Source organism: Ascaphus truei, chromosome 19 (genome assembly GCF_040206685.1).
Source record: "Ascaphus truei isolate aAscTru1 chromosome 19, aAscTru1.hap1, whole genome shotgun sequence".
Taxonomy (NCBI): domain Eukaryota; kingdom Metazoa; phylum Chordata; class Amphibia; order Anura; family Ascaphidae; genus Ascaphus; species Ascaphus truei.
The window spans coordinates 16,811,713-16,833,797 of NC_134501.1; the positions used below are offsets into that span (position 1 = coordinate 16,811,713).

Here is a 22,085-nt window from a genome sequence, read left to right on the forward strand (position 1 = left end):
ATGACTGTACATGGATATCCTTTTAGATACTGAGAGTCCTGGGACTGTCTAATGAAGAAATGCAACCCTGCCAAAGTACAAATGCTGGTTCTTGTATTGGATGGTGTAGGAGTTGTGTGCAGAGGTGAAGACAGGAGACTCGTTTTGGGAAAATAAATGTAGGCTTTTATTTCACTAGAATGCAATAAACAAAAAACACAGGCTTTTCCTCAGCCAAGGTGCAGCAAAAAAACAGGTCAGCAGTATAAAGGATAGGGTTCCCCCAGCATATGGAAGTCCATATACATCTATATAGTTCTGGTGTACCTTGGGTCAAGGAGACAGGGATATGGCCTGCATGCCCTGGTTTCCCTAAGGGTCAAGGACACGCACATGTGGTCTGCATGCAGACCAGGGAGAGACAAACCGTTCCCTTTCCTGCTTTTTAAACCCTCTTCTAGGCTAAACTGGGCTCGTTAGTAGTCCTGCCTTCTTCCTGTGATTAACTATAACCTGGTCAACACCCAACAGCTCTAGCTATTGTAAATAGTCTTGCCACTGTTACAGACGGGTGCACTGCAAATGAAGCACATTCAAATCCGTAACACAACATCAAATCCTTGAGGATGTGGGATGGAAATGGGGTTTTGGGGGTGGCAATCTAAAGGCGATTTGAAGAATCGCAAGTGGGCTTCAAGCATCGACAATCCTACAGTACATACTAGAATGAGACAGTATTACTTTACATAGTAGCGTGTGTGATGTTTACATATTAACTGCCAACAAATGCATTGTTACCATGAGAATAAAATAGAATAGTCAGAGATGCCGCCCCTCCTTTCCTATTACAAATTAAAGGCTTTTATTCTGGGCAGAAAAATTGGTGCAAATAACAATATACTGCTATTTGGTCAAACTTCATAATTATTCTACATTCTAATGGGACAAAGTATATGACCTTTAAAAGCTATTGACTCCACTGTTTATGGCTCCAGAATGAGATTGGAGAACCTGACATTTGCTACAATAAATCTTATGATACTTCTGCATACTACACCCAATGTCATTGGATGTTCACTGCACAATGTTCCCTTGTTCCAGGATGATGCTGCTTGTGACAAGTTCTCCCCACAGTTTCTTGCAAATAAAATGTTATTATTATACAGTTTATTCAATCCTTACTCAAACAAATGTTCCAGGCTTCAGTCGAAACACATACTTTCCTATGCAAAATACTTTGCATGCAATGTTATTTTTGTGACAGAAACTTGTTTTTGTATAGTGTGGCTTTTTTTTTTTACATTAGAAACAGACTCCAGTGTTTTAAGCTGAGTGTGTGTGGTCTCACTGCTCTCCAAAATAAAAATAAAGCAAGAATATATATATATATTTTTTTTTAAGTGTAGCGTTTAATGACAGATGGATAAAGGCCATAAAGAGAGATTAAGCGCTGTGGATATATCATAGGAAAAAAGCAAAGAATAGGAGACGTGAGAATACTGTTTTAACTAGAACAAGGAAGGGGCACAGATGACAGTTAACACATTGTCTCATGAGACTTTGGCTATTATCAGAGGATACTCTCTGAAACTAACAGAGTCTAGGGAAGAAGAGGGAGTTCACATATATTCATGAAGAAAGAGGCACATAAGTGGGGCAGGTCTCCCGAATCAGTAAGACCGCAGCTGTCATGCACTCAGGGAGATTTATAGACCTCAATATATATTCAGAAGCCTCTTTATTGCTTGACCTTGAGGGGCCTGAAATGCATTAAAAACTTTTCAGCACTGAAACGGTTCAGTTGAAGAGCACGTATTGGCCCATATTTACTAAGCAATGCTACTGTATGGCATACTAATTTATAACCCCGGACATGAATCCTCCTGAGCCAATGACAGGGGGACGTCGCAGGCCACTCTGGAAGCAAAGAGCTCAGAGAAATGTCATTAACACGACTGAGATGGAAACTGGCAGAAAACCTATTCGCTGACTAAATACATGGACAATTCTTAATTCTAATAAATCACTGATAAATAAAGGTTACGATAATAATTGGTAGTTATAAAGAATAACATTTAGCAGACACCAGTGACAACTGCATTCACACAGTAATGTACATGGGAGATGGTGATACGTTGCACACAATTCGTCCTTAATATCAAAAGAGCGTGCTATGATAATATTAAAATAATTACAATTGTTTTTTGGCTGCACAGTATCTGGCACGAGGACTGAGTTCTTCAATGCTCAGAACCTGCACAGCCCTGTGGGCATCGAAATGTCACATGCGTATTCATCCGAGCATTAGCTCTGGCAATATTTCAAAAGTAAAAATCATATTTCTCGAACGCCTCTTCTGCAGCAATGTTCCTTAATGCCGTGTAACGAGCTGAAACTCCTCTGGGGCGGATAAAGTGGGAAGCTCATGTTACTGAGAAAACCGTGCCCAGAAAACAGAGCTGTGAGTTATTGAGGGAGAAATCCAGGGGAATTTGGCTAAACCCAAGGTCACTGAGCAAGTTAGAGACAGATGATTAAGTCATTAATACCTGGGGAAGGGAATATATCTATCTATATATATCTATAGCCATATCTCTCTCTCTCTCTCTCTCTCTCTCTCTCTAGAGAGAGAGAGAGAGACGGAGAGAAGGGGAGAGAAGGAGAGAGAGAGAGAGATATACACAAACACACTAGCATTATTTACACTTTGCAGCCTTTAAATACATCATTTAACTTTTAATAAGTGATGGGGAAAAAAAACGGCCTCACTTTTCATACATTTGACGCAAGCTTTGCTGGCTGACCTCCTTGTAGCAGGAAGGTTTTCGGTGAGAATGGACAAGCACAATAATAACAACATGGCTACACAACTTTGTAACATGAGCGGCGAGAAACGCCTTCTCTTGCTTATTGCTTCATAATACAGAGACATACGGACAATGAAAGAGGCAACTTCAAGAGGAGATAAATGTGAAATCCAGTCAGGTCAGGACTTGTTTTCTATTTGTCGTCGTCACCATAATGTCATCTTTAAAAATGGCCGTGAATTAAAGCCGGAATCCCGGCCCAGAAGCCTCTAGGAGTTTAACTCATATCATTTTAGTGTCTTCGCCCCCTGACCATGTCCTGCTCTTTCTTTAAAGCTGCAGTTCAGTCTTTTTTTTTGTAAATTTTTTTAATTTATTTTTTTAATTCAATAGTTTCATGTGGGCAATCGCTAATTACCTAAAGAACTGTATAGCTGCCGGTCAATTCGTTCTCCATGTATTGATCGGTGAAATTTGGCAACACCTTTAGATATGGGATATGTTTTTCCTCTGCTTCTGTCACTCAGTGGAAGCTCATGAATATTCATGAGCACTCCTGCACCGACATGTGCAAGAGGGAGGGCAGGGCTCATAAAGGGGTGTGCCAGGGCTTGTGACAGGACATGAAGGGGCAGTGCCTTAGTAAATGGTTGTTAAAATAGAATACAAGAAAATTGGTCTTTCAAAGTTGTTTTTTTAAAAACAGAAAATGCTAAAAGTATTATTTCTTACTACAGAACTGATTTATTAAAAAAAAAACACATGCAGGATATTGACTGAACTGCAGCTTTAATGTTTTTTTTAGTGTTAAAAATCATGATTTTCTTAATATCCACCTTCTGAGGTTACCATGGTCACTGTTACACTGCTCTCTGCTCTGTGGAGAGCTCCATTTTAACCTCCTGGATATTTAATATTTCAAATGCTTTTATCTCCTGAACAGAGCATCAGATTAAAAAAAATATAAACAGCGTTGGAACCAGCAAGAAGTAAAAAGAAACAAATATGGAGATCAGTGCGGGCTGTTGCCTCAAGAAGAAGAATAAAAATAAGCACCACTGCTTAGAGATTATTTATATAGAGTATACATTGGTGGTGCGGTTTGCAATTTTGTATATCAAATAATAAAAAATAATGTTTAAAAAAGACTCCGTTTTGATAAAGACGATTATCTGGGACTGTGCCAGTCTCCTTTCTTATACATATACAGGTAAACCCCGTTATAACGCGGTCCTCGGGGTCCACCCCGAGACCACCGCGTTAGTAACGGGGTCGCGGAAAAAAATGGCCGCCGCATCAGCGCATATTCACCCCGCGGGACAGGAGATGGGAGCGGGGATGTCCCTCCGGTCCCCGCCTCCCCCTGTCACCGCGTGACAGGCCGCGGGATAGGAGATGGGAGGGGGGATGCCCCTCCGGTCCCGGCTTCCCCCTGTCATCGCGGGACAGGCCGCGGGACAGGAGATGGGAGTGGGGATGCCCCTCCGGTCCCGGCTCCCCCCTGTCACCGCGTGATAGGAGGGGGGGTGCCCCTCCGGTCCCGGCTTCCCCCTGTCACCGCGTGACAGGAGATGGGAGGGGGATGCCCCTCCGGTCCCGACTTCCCCCTGTCACCGCGGGCCGTACCGCGGGCCGTACCGCCAACCTACCCCCACCTACCTGCCCCCCCGCGCTGCATCGGGCCATCCCACCAGCCCCCACAGCATCGGGGGCCCCCGCAGCCATCACCCCCCTCCACCGCAGCACCACCCCCACCGGCACGCAGCGCCCCCCCTGCAGCCACATGCCTCACCAATCATCCCCAAGGTAAGGCTGATTTATTTATATGTGTATTGGGAGGGGTGTGTGTGTGTGTCAGTGTGAGCAGTGTGTGTGCAGTGTGCAGTGTGACAGTGTGTGCAGTGTGAGAAATGAGCAGTGTGTGGCAGTGTGAGCAATGAGCAGTGTCAGTGTGAGCAGTGTGAGCAATGAGCAGTGTGGGTGCAGTGTGAGCAATGAGCAGTGTGTGTGCAGTGTGTGTCAGTGTGAGCAGTGTGTGTGCAGTGTGAGCAATGAGCAGTGTGTGCAGTGTGAGCAATGAGCAGTGTGTGCAGTGTGAGCAATGAGCAGTGTGTGCAGTGTGAGCAATGAGCAGTGTGTGCAGTGTGTGCGCATTGTGCAGTGTGTGCGCAGTGTGAGTGTTTTTTTAAACGGGAGCCACGGGAAAACCGTGTTATAACCGAATCGCGGTATAATGAGGCTCGTTATAACGGGGTTTACCTGTATATGACTGCACATACAAATACTTTTCCCGAGCACACAACAGGGCATCTATACTCATTACTCTTGGGGATGCGATACACAATACATGCAGCGAGATTCTGCTCCACACTTACACATTTCTAGACGTGAAGGCTTCAGCAAAGTTTTGCACGCTGCTGAGAGACGCCAGGTCCAAGCTCATCACTTCTACCTTAGCTTTGTGCTGCAAAGAAACAATATGGATAACAAATGATAAATAACAGCAAACAAGGACCAGGGTATCGCATTACACTTAATGGGCTGTGGAATATGTCCGAGCTCACTTGCTTAATATAAAAAGCCCCCAGTGAGTGTAAATCATCCCAATGAATGAGCAGAAATCACTGCCAAATGTAGCATTGTAGCACTGCAGATCTGCTAAATACATAGGTGCTGAACAACTTTATTAAACACTATGAATTCAAAGTAGACAGCTCCATGGATACATGGATACTCCATGGATACTTCACGGTGCCAAGTTAAAGCATTCATCAAAGACCCGAAGCATGAATTAACCCTTTGTTGCAAGTGACCAAGCAGTGATATAATAGAACGGTTGCCAAACGTAGACCAAACATTAACTGGTTATAATAAAACCTACTATCAGTCATTCATTAAACTATGATGCAGTGATACTGTACGGATTCCCAGATAACAATGTAAATAGGTGTTAGATACTAATAAGCAGTTCTTCAGAATGAAATCAAGTGGGAGTTACTGATAACTTAGGATGCTAATATACAAGCCTATCTATTACTTAAATCACGGGTGCACAAGACCCTCCCTCCCACCCCCAACTGGTCAGGTTTTATGTATATTCCTGCTTTAGCACAGGTTGCCCAATTAGTGGCTCAGTCTTTGACTGAACCATGTGTGCTGAAGCAGGGATATCCTTAGAATCTGACCAGTTGGTGGGAGGGTGTTGTGGACTGGCGTTGAGCCCCCCTGGCTTAACTGTTGGATAAACAGCAGAGAGGTCGATATGTACAGTCCCTTCTTTATAGGGTCGGACATTATTAACAGCTCTCCTTTTGGAACGGAAGATTCAGGGAGCTTCATCTGGATCTCAGAAATATTTGGCAGTGCCTAGATTGCACCTTCTTGTTCTACCAATGAAGCCCCAGCAGTGTCACCGCTATTTCTTTCTAATGTGAGAAATGATTTACTGGGAATTTGGGGGAAAGCATGGCTACATTTGCCTGAAAGAAGTGAGGAGCGGGCACAATCAGCTGAAACATAAAAGCTTTTCTCCACCATAATTTTTATTATAATGGCATACAAAATAGATTAAATAAATAATACATGACTACAGGTAAATTTATATGACAAAGAGTCCTTCAGCACACGCCATTACGTTGCACAGCACTCGTTTTATACACAGTTGATGTCTCTTAATAAAAAGAATGGCAGTTTCCTATAATAAATGTAAGTAATGTAAAACTCAAAAAGGCACTTTGGGAAAAAACAATATGGCGGACATGGGCTTACGTTATAAATATTCCTGGTGTGAGCAAAAATGTATATATATTTAAAGTGCTGTGTTCTTAAGCAAAAATATTTACAGGAGCACTTTAATAATAAACCTGTTTATTGGGGATGTCGGGGGAAAGGGTTACAATGTACTTTAGCATGATGTGTATGCTCATGATACATGGGCAAGAAGTATAAGAGAATCTATGAGTGTCATTTATCAAAGTCTCCCTTTTGCAAAACTGGTCAAATAAAGTACTGGTTAAAAAAAAAAAGTTGTAGATTTAGAAGTTAAAAATCTATTCGATTGGCAACTTAAAATGAAAGTCATGTATGCTAATTTGCTCATTCTAAAAACATACATTAGATATAATATCTTGTCTATCGTTGCTATATCTTTCATTCAGATTGATTATTATAGTCACTAAAAACTTTACAAAGCAAGCCATGAAACACTGCCAGTTACACTCAATCTCCAGTCTCTCGTGAAGTTCCCAGGTGCTCAGTTTATACACGAAAATTCTCTCTGCACTACTCCGTGCTGGAAATAGATGGGACACAGACTCAATTCCTGCAATTGTTCTTGTTAAACAGTATTAGAGATGATAAACCTAGGAGAGTTTTGGCATTTTGTATGCTGGACATTCCTACTCTGGAAGAAATCTATATTTTAGCTGTGTGTTGCCCTCTATCAACTTCTGCTTTTAACTCAATCTCAGTTGGAACATGCAATGCTTCTTTAAGTAAACATTGACATTCCTTTAACTGTACAGTATACTGGGGAAATGTCTCTTGCTTTTGTAGAAAAGCCGCTGCTCTTTCGGAGCTATGGAAAGATGGAGCAAATTTTTGGCGTCTTAACTTGTTCCTTTCACAATTAAAGGGTCTAAAGTGATGTGGTGGTTTGGCTCATGCATAATTACCTACAGATATTTAGGGGGTAATTCTATATTTGGCAAAGTGACCATTTGGGCCACAGACTTTAATGGGGATTTTCTGACAAAAACAGCTCGAGTGGCACTTCGGCAGATATCGAAATACCTCCATATTATACTTCTTTATTGTTTGTGTTTGACCCAACCAGCTAGAACCCATCTGCAGAACTCATTATTAGACCTGTGTATTTTCCCAGTCTCACTGGGCAATCATGAAGAAACCATTCACTTAAATGCAGCTCGAGTAAATGAAAGTGCGTTTTGGAACAAGCGCTTCCTGTTTTCTAGAAGACCAGAGCCAGACTTCTGGCAAAATTAGGGATTGACTGAGCCACTGATTGAACCACATGTGCTGAAGTAGGAATATCCTTAGCATCTGACCAGTCGGTGGCCTGCTGTTCGCCCCTCTTGCTCTAGAACCTGTGCCTAGCCCTCCGCTCCCTTCTCCAGATAATCCACAAACATCAGTGCAATCTCTCTTCAAGTATAATTTGCCGATATGGGTTGAAATGCGATGGTGATAGGCTCAACAGTAATGGGCTAACGTATTCTGTAAAGTGCGGCGGATATACCATAATAATGTAATTTTGTAATACAAAATAAACCACAAGCTTTCACACCGACATTCAGGAAAAACAACATCTATTGTAGTTTGTGCCTCTTTGTAAGAATCACATTGTGGCTGTAGCCATAGGTATCATCACAAATTAGTTGGTTTATATTGCATTGTGTGTATACAACCTACATCTGTTTGATTAACCAGTAATAAACCCAATTACTCGGGGAAAATAAATATTTAGTCCAACACAAAGGACACCTGATTCCCCATCCTCCCAAGCCTCCCCACCGCCTGGAAGTGCAGACATGCACTGTACAATGCATTAATCCTTCTAACACTAACAGATGCTGGCAGGGATTTAGGCTGGAATGTATTTACAAAGTGACAAATTATGTTTTGTATTATACAGAGAGAGAAAAAGCACCCACAAATAGGCTGAGAAATGTCAGCTGCAGTCACGACAAACGGTTTATTTCTATTATACTGTAACCACAAATGTGTTGTTGTTTTTTTTTCTTTTTTCACAGGGAGGGCTGAAGATATATTTGTTGCAGGAAAAAACAAGATTATATATGACACAAAGTAATAACTGTAAGATCACTGATGTTCTGGGCAGCCGGCCCTCTTGGAAGCCATGTGCAGACCGGGAGGAAAAAAAATGCAGTTTGAAAATGCTTTGTTATATGAAGCCGAGTAAAGCACCCATAAATTAGCACGGAAGCAATGTCTCGTCATTAAATAGTCTTGGTTCATGAACTATATAGGTGATAAAACCTGAAACTTGTATCAACAAAAACTATACAAGGACATTGTGAGGTCTCAAAAAGACCATTAGGCCACAAACAATAAATGCTATTAAAAAATGCAACACGTTTTTATCAAAATGAAAAGAAGAAATGGTAGAAGACCCCGGCACTAAGTGGCAATGTGTGGGGACCATTCCTAACACAATAATTACAGGTGAAAGAAGGTTTTCACATTGCTTTATTAGCCAATTCATTTGTAATCATTTAATTGTTGTTAAAGTCACAAATGTAACTGTCACACGTATACTATGTTTGGTAATGTTAAAGCTGCTCTATTGCAATCTGAAACTTACCAGCCCTTTTATCCCCTCTACCCAATGTTTTAATTTACCCCGCCTATAGATTGTAAGCTCCTTGAGGCAGGCCCTCTTCTACCAACACATTGCAGGCCTAACCTACCTCTTCTAACACAAGTGTAATCTTGTCTGTAACCGTTTCATACGCCCATAATCATATCTCTAACTGTCCATGAAGTGTCTGTGAATATAACGTATAACCTCTGTTCACTTAATGTAACCATGTATTGTCACCATAACTCTGTGCCCAGGACATACGTCAAAACGAGAGATAACTCTCAAAGTATTACTTCCTGGTAAAATATTTGATACATAAATATATGAAATAGACAGTTGGCTTAATTTGCTGCCATTTTATATTGTAATGATCACCCAGAGGAATTAGAGACGGGGATGTGAAAGGCACAAAGGACAGAAGAACAGATTTTACATGGGTAGAATATGACCAAACAGGAATATTACTGTAATCAGGGAACGGAACCATAAGATATAAAACCGCCATCGGTTTATCTGCTTTGAATTAACAGAAAACTGAAAGCCGGCCTGCAAGCTGCCACGTGAAAATCATTTTCAGTGGCCTGGCTTCAGAGTTTAATTTGGAATTGGTAAAGAAAATTCGCCCCCCCCCCCCAAAAAAAAAGATAGACACCATTTATTTTTTTAAAACAATATTCTAAATATAATGTATATGTAAAAGAAATGGAAGAGATTCATCCCTTGATTCCAGTTACAGTTAATGATTTGAAATCCTTCACTGCCTGAGGGTTGCATGCTCTTCTGGAATTAAAGGGGTGAAGGGATAATTAAGATGTTCTTTTACTGCAAGGTTAAACAGTTATGCTCCTCAATTGTGAATAAAGCCGTTGGGGATAGTAAGAATAAGAGGATCCAGAAAAATCTCTAAACCCAGCAAGCCTTTTCAGATGCAATTTCCACTGAAAACAAGTGTGACCAAAGTGAGCTGTCCCGCTATGTTCTACCGGCAAAATTGTACCTCGGAGGCCAATTTCGGAGGTCACTATGACTACGTCAGTTATGTAAAACTCAAATAACAACATCAGGAAGAGAAACAAATAGGGATTCCGAAAGCCGATGTACATGTCAAGGCAGATGTTTAGAAGCAGAAGGTTACAGGTACATGGAAACCCCAAACACGATGCTGCGTTTACACGATTCACTTATGAACCCAGGGGGAAGAAGAAGAGAAGAAAAAAAAAACCTGGAAAACGTCCAGAAATTAAAAGGTGCAAACAATCTGTCTAATACCCTCGCGTAGATTGAATTCTTATGAAGAAAATAAAGTTTATTGTCTGGAAACAACGAAAGCATGAGGAAAGCACTAAAGCAATGGAGGTGAACAATTAGACAGATGTTCACTTAAGGAAATAAAGAGAAGAGAAGAAGCCATCGCTGAAGAATTTTACGAGAATACTGACAATTCTGCACCTCATCAAGGGCACTGGAAAAGTTAAAGCCACTGAAGCTGTTTCTGTTTAACTTTACTAGAATTGCTGAACTTGCAAAGCCATCTATTCAGGTAATGTGGCTTGTTACAAAGTAGCATTAGGCTTATTTTAATATGTTTTTTTAATACTTTCCCATGACTGCCCATATATCTTAGAGCAAGCAGCAGCCTTTCCTTAAGGAATATCAGCTGTGCCATAGAATTCATTCCCGACACATTTAATAGGAAAATCTTCTCCCTTAAAGTAGCAGTTTATGTTTAAGGCCTCTTAAAATAACCACGCAACCCTGTACAAAATGTGTATGAAATAAACATTATGATGTTACATTGACGTAGTGTTTGTTTCACGTTACATTGTTTGATGTCAATGTATTAAGATGCTGTGTGTCCATTTTTTTTTTTTACGCTGGCATCAGAGAGCAATTTGGGAAGTGATTTCTGGATTAATTAGTGAAATTGCTGCTTGGTACAATATTATAATGGATGCACCAATGCTTTCCTTTATCATCACATCATTTCAACCCTTTGGGCCTTAACCAATTTCTCAAGAGATCATTGTCACAAGTAAGAGAAACTCAACAGGTTTCAAACAATTATTGTCATTACAAATTAACATGAAACATTTTTATATCGTGTCATCTTGATACAAGTCTCCCATGGATTATTGCCTAGAACAGTGGTGCGCAAACTGGGGGGGCATGATTTTTTTGAGGGGGGCGCAGCGGTTTCAGAGGTTCCGCGCTCTCCCCCCAGGCATTTAAATGAAATGCCGGGGGACCGCGCGGGGCCTCTGCAACCTCTACTTACCGGGATTCAGCCAGCTTCAGCACGCGTGACCATGGCAAGATGGTGTCAATTGACGCCACGGGTCATGTGCCGTCACGGTTGCCCTGGTAACGCGACATCAAATGACACCGCGGGTTACGTGACGTCGCATGACCCCGCTGCGTCATTTGATGCTGCGCGAGGGAAGGAGGGGGGCGGCCAACAGAAAAGGCAAGGCAGGGGGGGCGCCGCAAAAAAAGTTTGTGCGCCTCTGGCCTAGAATTTTACACACTAATAATATAGTTACATAGTAGATGAGGTTGAAAAAAGACATACGTTCATCAAGTTCAACATATGCTAAATTTAGACAACAGATACTTTATGCTATTTCCGTACTTACAGTATAGTGATCCAGAGGAAGGCAAACACAAAACCCCAGTGACATATCATCCAATATCTCATAAGGGGAAAAATAAATTCCTTCCTGACTCCAAGAATTGGCAATCAGATTAATCCCTGGATCAACATTCTTCCCATGTTTACTTATTTGGTATATCCCTGTATATCTTTCCCTTCCAAAAAGATGTCCAACCTTTTTTTAAATAAATCCATTGTATCTGCCATCACAGTCTCCATGGGTAACGAATTCCACATTTTAACTGCCCTTACTGTAAATAACCCTATCCTTTGTTGCTGGTGAAATCTCTTTTCCTCCAACCTAAAGGGATGCCCCAGAGTCCTTTGTACTGCCCTTGGATGAATAGTTCTTTTGAAAGCTCCCTGTGCTGTCCCCGAATATATTTGTATATAGTTATCATATCCCCTCTTAGACGACTCTTTTCTAATGTAAATAAATCTAATTTAGCTAGCCTCTCCTAGGTTAGATTGTCCATCCCCTTTATAAATTTGGTAGCTCTTCTCTGCACTCTCTCTAATTCCGTAATGTCTTTTCTAAGTAGTGGCACCACAAATTGTTCTCCATATTCAAGGTGTGGTCTTACTAATGCTTTATAAAGGGGCATAATTATGTTTACTTCCCATCCATCCATTGCCCGTTTAATGCAAGATAAGATCTTGTTTGCCTTTGCAGCTACTGCATGACTTTGGGCACTATTGCTAAGCCTGCTGTCTACAAGCACTCCTAAATCCTTCTCCATCAAGGATTCCCCCAATTTATCCCCATTTAATTTGTAAGTCGCCTGTTTATTCTGGCTTCCCAAATGCATAACCTTACATTTATCTGTATTAAACCTCATCTGCCATTTACCTGCCCAAGTTTCCTGTCTCTCCATGTCCTTCTGGAGAGAAATTACATCCTCCTCTGATTCTACTACCTTACACAATTTAGTATCATCAGCAAAGATGGAGACTTTGCTCTCGATGCCAACCTCAAGGTTGACAAACAAGTTAAGAAGCAGTGGTCCCAGTACCGACCCCTGAGGTACTCTACTCACGACCCTAGCCCAACCTGAAAAAGTTACATTTATGACAACCTTCTGGTGTCTATCCTTCAACCAGTTTTCAATCCAGGTGCATATATTTTTGCTTTATTTTGTACACCAACCTGAACCGTATTAAAAGCTTTAGCAAAATCTAAGTTTGCCACATCAACTGCATTACCCTGGTCTAAATTCCTAATTACCTCCTCAAAGAAACAAATAAGGTTAGTTTGGCTTGATCTATCCTTCATAAATCCATGCTGACTATTACTAATAATTTTGTTTTCTATTTGGTATTCCTTAATATTATCCTGTATTAAACCTTCAAGTAGTTTCCCCACTATTGAAGTCAAGCTTACAGGACAGTAATTCTCCGGTTGTGATCTAGCTCCCTTTTTAAATATAGGCACCACATCTGCTTTACGCCAATCTTGTGGTACTGAGCCTGTGGAAATGGAATCCTGGATGGATATATTTATTCCCAAGTGAATTAACCATAAAGTGGTCACCACAACCCTTACAATACACATCAAATACACGGATTTTACCTGTACCAATAATTGTTCATATAAACCATTTACTTTAGAACATGTGATTATTCTAGTGGGCTATATACTGTAGAAGCTTACTGATATGCATAACATACTTTCCACATTGACTGGATCAGGTATTATGCCTTTATTATTTGTCAGTATATTGGGAGCTGCAGTAAGTATTGACTCCATAAATGATCTTTCTGACTTTAAACTAGCGATCAGAGAGTCATTTTGAAAATATGTCTTTAAGCATAAATGTATCAATGTTTGGCAGATATGTCCAACCACTTTGTCAATGGGGCATTTGGGGAAGTAAACAGGTTAACAAGTTTCTTACAAACTAATAACATGTTTACATTTGATGCCGATTCCAAGGGATGCAATAGCCGAGCCTTCCCAAGATCAAGATGAACATTTCAGGAGCTTGACACATGGCCCTATAAAGCACAATCCTCCTTCTCCGGGAAATCAAATCACTCAAACAATATTCAGCACTCCTTTTTATTACCGTAGAAATCGTCCAATATGCTTTCAATCAATAATATAGCAAAACCATTACTTCTTATTAGAGAAAATGGAAGACATTTCCGAAACTCCCGAATGGCTGGATGTAGGAAATATGAGCAGACGCACAATACAATAAAAAAGCAAGGACATTATTTCCGCAGGTAGTAATAGGAGGCTTCGTCAGGGAAAGCATTTCACAAATTTCATGTTAAAAATAATACAAAATGTAAAAAAACTGTGCGCTGAATGAATTGAATTGACTCCCTATTTTCTCGGTATTACTTTGCAGTTAGTTAATACCATCACGCTGCACTGTACCACAAAGCAGCAACAGTGATGCCGTCAAGAAAATCACCTTCTTTAGTAGGATCACATACATTTACGTGAATGTTGCGGGGTAAAATTAGTGTTAAAAACATCAGATTATTGGACTCTTTCCAAAATCATACATTTTTATAGCTGTTTATATTTGTACGTTTTTGGAATAGATTAATTTTTTGCAACCAATGTAATTTTTCTGGCATCTTTACAAATTGCAAGTCCTTGTATTGACCAAACCATGGGAACCGGCTCATCAAAGTTAGCTACCAAAACCAGGCATGTTAATTCATCATCCTGTCAATGCAATGACATCCATTCATAAATACCATGCAATTTCTTCTACACCTGGCTGAGTATTCTGCTCGGAACTGTGTAACTTACTAATTGCACACCTTTTCCTACTGCCCTCACCATGATGTGCCTGGTCGTACTGGGGAAGAGTAATGAGAGCACGTTGGGAACGGTACAATACCAAACTGAAGACAAATGGCTCACAAGACAGATACAAATAAATAAAAAGAAGAACAGACAAGGTATGGTCCTGCTAACCACAAACTGCATAGTTTATTCGACATTCTGTGCAGGACAAATTTTAAACATTTTTGATGGATAGGATAATAATAATAATAATAAGTTTTTTCTTGTACAGCTGACCGTGTTCCTGCCCTGTAGAGCTTACAATCTATTTTTGAGGCAAGGTCAAAAGGAGCTCACACCAGGATTTGAACCTGGTTCCCCCGATTCACACTCAGTGTTGTTGTTTTTGGACTCGGCGCCTTTACTCACGGAGCCGCTCTTTCAGCCACATGTTTTATTTTAAACCGTTTCTGATGGATAGGATTAAAACTAATTGCTGTGCAAAGTGTTGCATGGGCTTCCAGGATAGAGAATATTAGTTCAGATTAATCTACAAATCGGTTCCAATTGAAATTAAAATATTATCTGGCTTTGATTGTGAATACTGGGAAATATGGTAACGTAACTACATCTTATACTTTATAGTACAAATAGTGTACACCCTGCTGTTTCTGGGAAAGAAGGAGGAAAACAGTGGGCACCGATTGGAATCACATTCCTACATATAGAAAGAATTCATTTGCATAATAGGTTATATTAACGGTACTTAAACTGCAGATTTCAATTAGAACCTTTTTAGTCTCCATATTTACCATGGCGGAACACACGTTCAGGAGTCACCGTGGGTATAAAATTATACTAGAGGAGCCTCTGACGTCCTGTAAACTTGTGTGGAATTATATCTATGAAGAACTTGTTCAATTAGAGAGTAAAAAAAATAGAAAAAGTCTTGTGCACTCCAATGATAAATCATACACGTCCAGCGAATTATCTGACCGCTGCTCTCATCTCAAGGGCCCCCTGCAAACTAGGTGCTGTATACTGTATGAGGAAGAGAAGAGGGAACGTCACATTTTCTGCCAAGTATTCTTGTTATTGGGCCATAGCCGACATTCCGACTGCTCACAGGCAGACTTTGCAAAGCTAGTACACATCTTCCATTCTACATGTTCAATTAGAAGGTAACACAATCTGCAAAAGCACTCTGCACAGGCCAATGATTAAGACAAACTAAAAACTACAAACACGTTTGTCGGGGATCATTTCCATGCATTGCATGTTTGCCAATGATAGGTTTTTTTTGTCAGTGTAAATGAATGCAACTAGCGGCATAAAGCAGTTTAGCATAAAGTCTCAACTCTTTCCTGCTCTTTGTTGTTGAATTCTTTTCCAAGGTTCATAATTTGAAAATTGACTTTGGGGAATTTTTTTGCTTGGTCTATTAAAATGATTCATGTTGCATTCAACATAAATTGTGCATACACAGAGGAGGCTTAGTATACGTATTCCTGGTATAATAACTAAAGTGAATTTTGTACAAGCCGCAGTTTGTGGCAGCGATGCAGTATCATTTGTCTTAATTTTTCCTCAGCATTACATTAGGCGCGGGCATTTACATTCCAGGTAGGGCTAACCACTTTAAAAAACTTTCTTTTTACAGCGAGAGTAGAGAGGTGATCAAATCTGCATCTTTATCGGATGCAGCATAAAGCAATGCTTTTTTATTGTCTTAAAGTACACATGGATTTACTTTCCATTTACCCAGCTGCAAAGAAACAAGTGTGCCCATTATGCAAAATGCATGAAATATTTACCACCCCGGGAACACGCTTTTATAATACCGCGCTGCTTCATTTCACTCTTCAAAATAATCCTGTGGTCTAGCAGTGATAAGTGCCAAATGTTTTACCACTCATTGCTTGCACCTATAAAGAAACGAAATCTGGAAATATAAAGCATGTTCCCTGTTAGAGAACAGATTCTGGTTAAAGGTCAGATAACATGTAATAGGAACCTTACCAGCATCTCCAAGTAATATGTATCACTATATCAAGCAATTCCTTTCTGTAGCTAAATGACTTTAACGTATGGCCAGTTGTTCACACCAACTAATGACTTCTTTACCTGCTTATAACACACATGTCCATGATCTATATATTCATTATAAAGAAAATAGACCCTAATGAAGACATCAGATATCCTCAGATTCTCTACTTCTCTGTGCGTTCGTCTGTTCATTTATAGCTTGTATTACACATTACTACAAGGCGCCTACATATTCACAGCTCAGTACAATGAAAGGAGTTGTTACACATTCTTATGTAACAGGCAATTTAGGCAGCATTTAGATATACACTTACCCGATACAACTACAATTTAACAGTCTATTTGCACACCAAGCAGTTGTTTTCGCTATACCAACATGTAAATACTTGTGATACATGAAAAGAAAGCATCACTGAGGCAGCCATCTTAAATGCGACCCCAAGAAAATACATTCAATGGGAGATTTTGCGATCGGCAGCTACAGAAATGATAGAATTTAGCCCTCACCGTTCTGCATTTACCAGAGAAGATTCCGTTACTTTACTTGGAAGAGCAGCAGTAAAACTACTGCAAAGGATTTACTGTACTTGTTTGAAATGGATTTTCCACCCTACAGAATTAAAATGCACTACTGCTAAAAGGATACGGTGAACAGGTTAGACTTAACCCTTCCACTGCATGGAATTGTGTGTGTATTGTGTTGCTGATTGTCTCTAAAACTTGGGGGGGGCTATTTATTAGACGACGATGGTGCCGATCAGGACACTACCAACGGAAACCCCCATTGACGTCACTGGGAGTTTCCGTGCCATAAGGTCGACGCTATTGCAGTTCAATGAATAACCGGTCAGGAGTTAATAGGTTCATGGACAAAAGAAATCCCTAGAATATTGTCACTTTAACATGACAAAATATTACAGATACAGGATAAAAACAACATAATTGGTTAAAAATTCAGCGTACAAAGCGCTGGATTAAACACAAGGAGATTTCTGTTCAAATCATTGGGCGCAAAAGAAAACAAAATCTATATTTTAATCTTTTGGGGTAGAAACAAATTATCTTATTTACTACTTGAGTGGTTTCCTCAATTTAACGCCAATCTTTGAAAAGAAACTTCAGGTTGTCTAAATTAAACAAGTAGGGCAAAAAGCAGCGACATTATTTACAATATGGAGAGCAGCTTACAAAAACTAAAGAAATGAGACAGTGCCTTACCATCTAACCATTGCAAATAATAGATACACGCACATATCTCTGACGTACAAAAATCTCATTTCATTCTTCTGTTTATGTGAAAGATTTTGATAACTACACGTGGGTATGTAAATTAGATTTCTCTAAATTCCATAGAAACATGCTCTAATCCTGATGAAGGAAACGTCTTGAAACCGTATTTGAAATTATACTGGCAAAATCTGCAGCTTGGTACATTACACATTGCATTCACCAAGACAGGATTTACTCAGTTAGAGTATAGTTCATTTGTTTATGCTACCTTTACATAATTAAATGTAAAAAAATAAAATAAACAGACAATCTGTACTGGCAATACGGGAATTGCAATCAATGATTCACAAATAATTTGATTAAACAAAAATCTTTGTAACTCAAACGTTACATGGATACAGTGTTGAGTACACCCCAACCCTACAATATTTGGAATGCTGTGGATACAGTAAGAATTTATTGTAGACAACAAGCAACAGAGAAGCCCAATGCTACATCCAATATGACAAAAATACACAGTAAAATACTTATAGTTACATAGTTACATAATTACATAGTAGATGAGGTTGAAAAAAGACGTACGTCCATTAAGTTCAACCTATGCTAAATTTAGACAACAGATACTTTATTTTATATCTATACTTACTTATTGATCCAGAGGAAGGCAAACAAAAAACCCCATTAAGGGGAAAAATTAATTCCTTCCTGACTCCAAGAATTGGCAATCGGATTAATCCCTGGATCAACATCCTTCCCATGTATATTTATTTGGTATATCCCTGTATACCTTTCCCATCTAAAAAGATGTCCAACCTTTTTTTGAACAAATCTATTGTATCTGCCATCACAGTCTCCATGGGTAATGAATTCCACATTTTAACTGCCCTTACTGTAAAGAACCCTTTCCTTTGTTGCTGGTGAAATTTCCTTTCCTCCAACCTAAAGGGATGGCCCTGAGTCCTTTGTACTGCCCGTGGGATGAATAGTTCTTTTGAAGCTCCTTGTATTGTCCCTGAATATATTTGTATATAGTTATCATATCCCCTCTTAGACGCCTCTTTTCTAATGTAAATAAATCTAATTTAGCTAGCCTCTCCTCATAAGTTAGAATGTCCAACCCCTTTATTAATTTGGTGGCTCTTCTCTGCACTCTGTCTAGTTCCATAATGTCTTTTCTTAGGATTGGTGCCCAAAATTGTACTCCATATTCAAGGTGTGGTCTTACTAATGCTTTGTAAAGGGGCATAATTATGTTTACTTCCCTTCCATCCATTGCCCATTTGATGCAAGATAAGATCTTGTTTGCCTTTGCAGCTACTGCATGACATTGGGCACTATTGCTAAGACTGCTGTCTACAAGCACTCCTAAATCCTTCTCCATCAAGGATTCCCCCAATATATCTCCATTTAATTTGTAAGTCGTCTTTTTATTCTTGCTTTCCAAATGCATAACCTTACATTTATCTGTATTAAACCTCATTTGCCATTTACCTGCCCACGTTTCCAGTCTCTCCAAGTCCTTCTGAAGAGAAATTACATCCTGCTCTGATTCTATTCCCTTACACAATTTAGTATCATCAGCAAAGATGGAGGCTTTGCTCTCGATCCCAACCTCAAGGTCATTAATAAACAAGTTAAAAAGCAGGGGTCCCAGTACCGATCCTTGAGGTACTCCACTCACGACTTTAGCCCAACCTGAAAAAGTTCCATTTATGACAACCCTCTGTTGTCTGTCCTTTAACCAGTTTTCAATCCAGGTGCATATATTATTACTGAGTCCAATTTTCTTTATTTTGTACACCAACCTCTTGTGTGAAACCGTATCAAAAGAAGTGGAAAAATCTAAGTAGACCACATCAACTGCATTTCCCTGGTCTAAATTCCTACTTACCTCCTCAAAGAAACAAATAAGGTTAGTTTGGCAAGATCTGTCCTTCATAAATCTATGCTGACTATTACTAATAATTTTGTTTTCCATTAGGTATTCCTGAATATTATCCCATATTAAACCTTCAAGTAGTTTCCCTACTATTGAAGTCAGGCTTACAGGTCTGTAATTCCCCAGGTGCTCCCTTTTTAAATATAGGCACCACATCTGCTTTACGCCAATCTTGTGGTACTGAGCCTGTGGAAATGGAGTCCTTGAATATTAAATATAATGGTTTTGCTATTACTGAGCTTAACTCCTTGAGAACTCTTGGATGTATGCCATCGGGATCAGGTGCCTTATTTACTTTAATTTTTTCAAGTCGCTTATGAACTTCTTCCTCAGTTAACCAATTGGTCATTAATATGGAGGTTGTGGCTTCCTCCTGTGGCGCTACTATTGAACTTGATTCTTCCCTGGTAAACACAGAGGCAAAGAATTTGTTTAATACCTCTGCTTTTTCCTTATCTCCAATAATCTGCCTACCCATCTCACACTGAAAGGGTCCTATATTTTCTTTTCTATTTTTTTTGTTATTAAGGTACTTAAAGAACTTTTTAGGGTTGACCTTACTTTCTATTGCAATCCTTTTTTCATTATCCATTTTTGCCAATTTAATTGCCCTTTTGCAATTTTTGTTACATTCCTTATAATTCTGATACGATATCTCTGTCCCTTCTGACTTAAAGAATCTAAACGCCTTCCTCTTCTTGTCCATTTCCTCCCCTACCTGTTTATTTAGCCACATTGGTTTTGACTTATTTCTTTTATACTTATTACCCAAGGGTATACACTGATGAGTGTGCTTTTCTAACAATGTTTTAAAGACTGCCCATTTATCTTCTACATTTTTTCCCTGCAAAAACATCATCCCATTGTATTACTACTAGATTAGACCTCAGTTTATTAAAATCTGCCTTTCTAAAGTTTAAAGTCTTTGTTGAACCCAAGTAATCTGTTTTTTGATAATTTATATATTCTCTTGAAAAAGGGTCATTTAGTTTAACCCTTTGGCCAAAGCATTGTAAGTCTGTGAGCCACGACAAGGCAGACCCTGTTTACAGGTCCTAACACTACCAGATAAAATACTAATGTACCTCTATTAGGATTTCATTTTACTGGATATAGATCCAATGTTGGTCTTTCTCCCTACTAATAGAGGTAAATGAGGGAGCTTGAGAAAGGACCATGAGGTCCAAAATGTCGCTTCTTTTTCCTGTGGTTACCCCCTGATGCTTGTGTTGCTTCATTAAATCTATTTTGAATTGGTGAGTGCTGCGGATCTTTTGTGTTAGGAGTATATATATATATATGTATATATATATATATACTTATACTGATGCAGCGGCCGTTATTCGAACACTTTCACGCATCATGTACATCAGAATCCCGATTTGAAACCGCGGGATGAATTCCAGCCTTCCCGCACTAAGATGCGAGCGCGGCGAGTGCAGAAAAACATGAAATTGACACAGTAGCACAGTAGCACAGTAGCACAGTAGCACAGTACTGTACACATTACAATTCATCCATTTTATTGCAAACGAAGAAACAGAATCCATGAAATTCAAACAAAACATCTGCGATAAGCGCGGGTGCCTGGGGCGATTCGCTGCGTTCATGCTGCGTGGGGAACAGCAGAGAACTCAAAATCGGCGCTGTGATGTGTTCGAATAACGGCCACTGCATCAGTATACATAAGCCTGGGTTGTGTACTCACTACAGTAAGTAATAACATATGTCGAACATCACTTTCAGTTGGCAGCTATTAATGGACAGATAACGACTAGCTACTAGATTCATTATTTTACTCCGCAGCTGAATGAAACCGCTTTGTATTATAGGCTGAACTCATCAATGATCACTCATTAATCATCAATAAGCACAGAACCAGAGGTTAATTTCTATTATTTTCTTGCTATGCATTTTATCTACTTCTTCATTGTACAAAAATTAGACTAAATTAAAAAAAAGGAAGTAAGATTATTGTTTCAAAGAAGACCATTTTAACGGGGGACAGAACTTAATGTAGCGGTCTAGTACGGAGTTTCTTGGCGAGTAGCGCATTAGAAAAAATATAGGTGGAAGAAACCAATCTGTTTTCCTGCTATATTTACACAGTGATCTCATGTATGTCCATATTTAGTTCTACCATGAAAGATACACCAGCGCTGGAATACTCCCTACTGTCCACTGGCTTAAATGGGCAGTGAGGAGTCTTCCAGCGCTGGGTGTGATTTATAGCATGACTATTCTGAGGCCAGAGTCACGTGTAGTATGAATAGCCCCAGATAGCTCAACTCATTCCTGTTACAAGCACAACAAGTTCTTTGTCTTTTCTTCACTTTATTGGGGAAAGC

The 22,085-nt window shown here is 39.7% G+C and overlaps 1 protein-coding gene across 6 annotated transcripts in view; it reads right to left on the bottom strand.

Moving 5' to 3' along the window:
- Positions 1-22,085, bottom strand: part of WWOX (WW domain containing oxidoreductase) — a 549,395-nt gene that overhangs the window by 412,095 nt on the left and 115,215 nt on the right. For all 6 annotated transcript variants that reach the window (XM_075576745.1, XM_075576743.1, XM_075576744.1 and 3 more), the window contains one exon: positions 5,162-5,250. In XM_075576745.1, the coding sequence (XP_075432860.1) occupies positions 5,162-5,250 (89 nt within the window). The remainder of the gene's footprint in view (positions 1-5,161; positions 5,251-22,085) is intronic.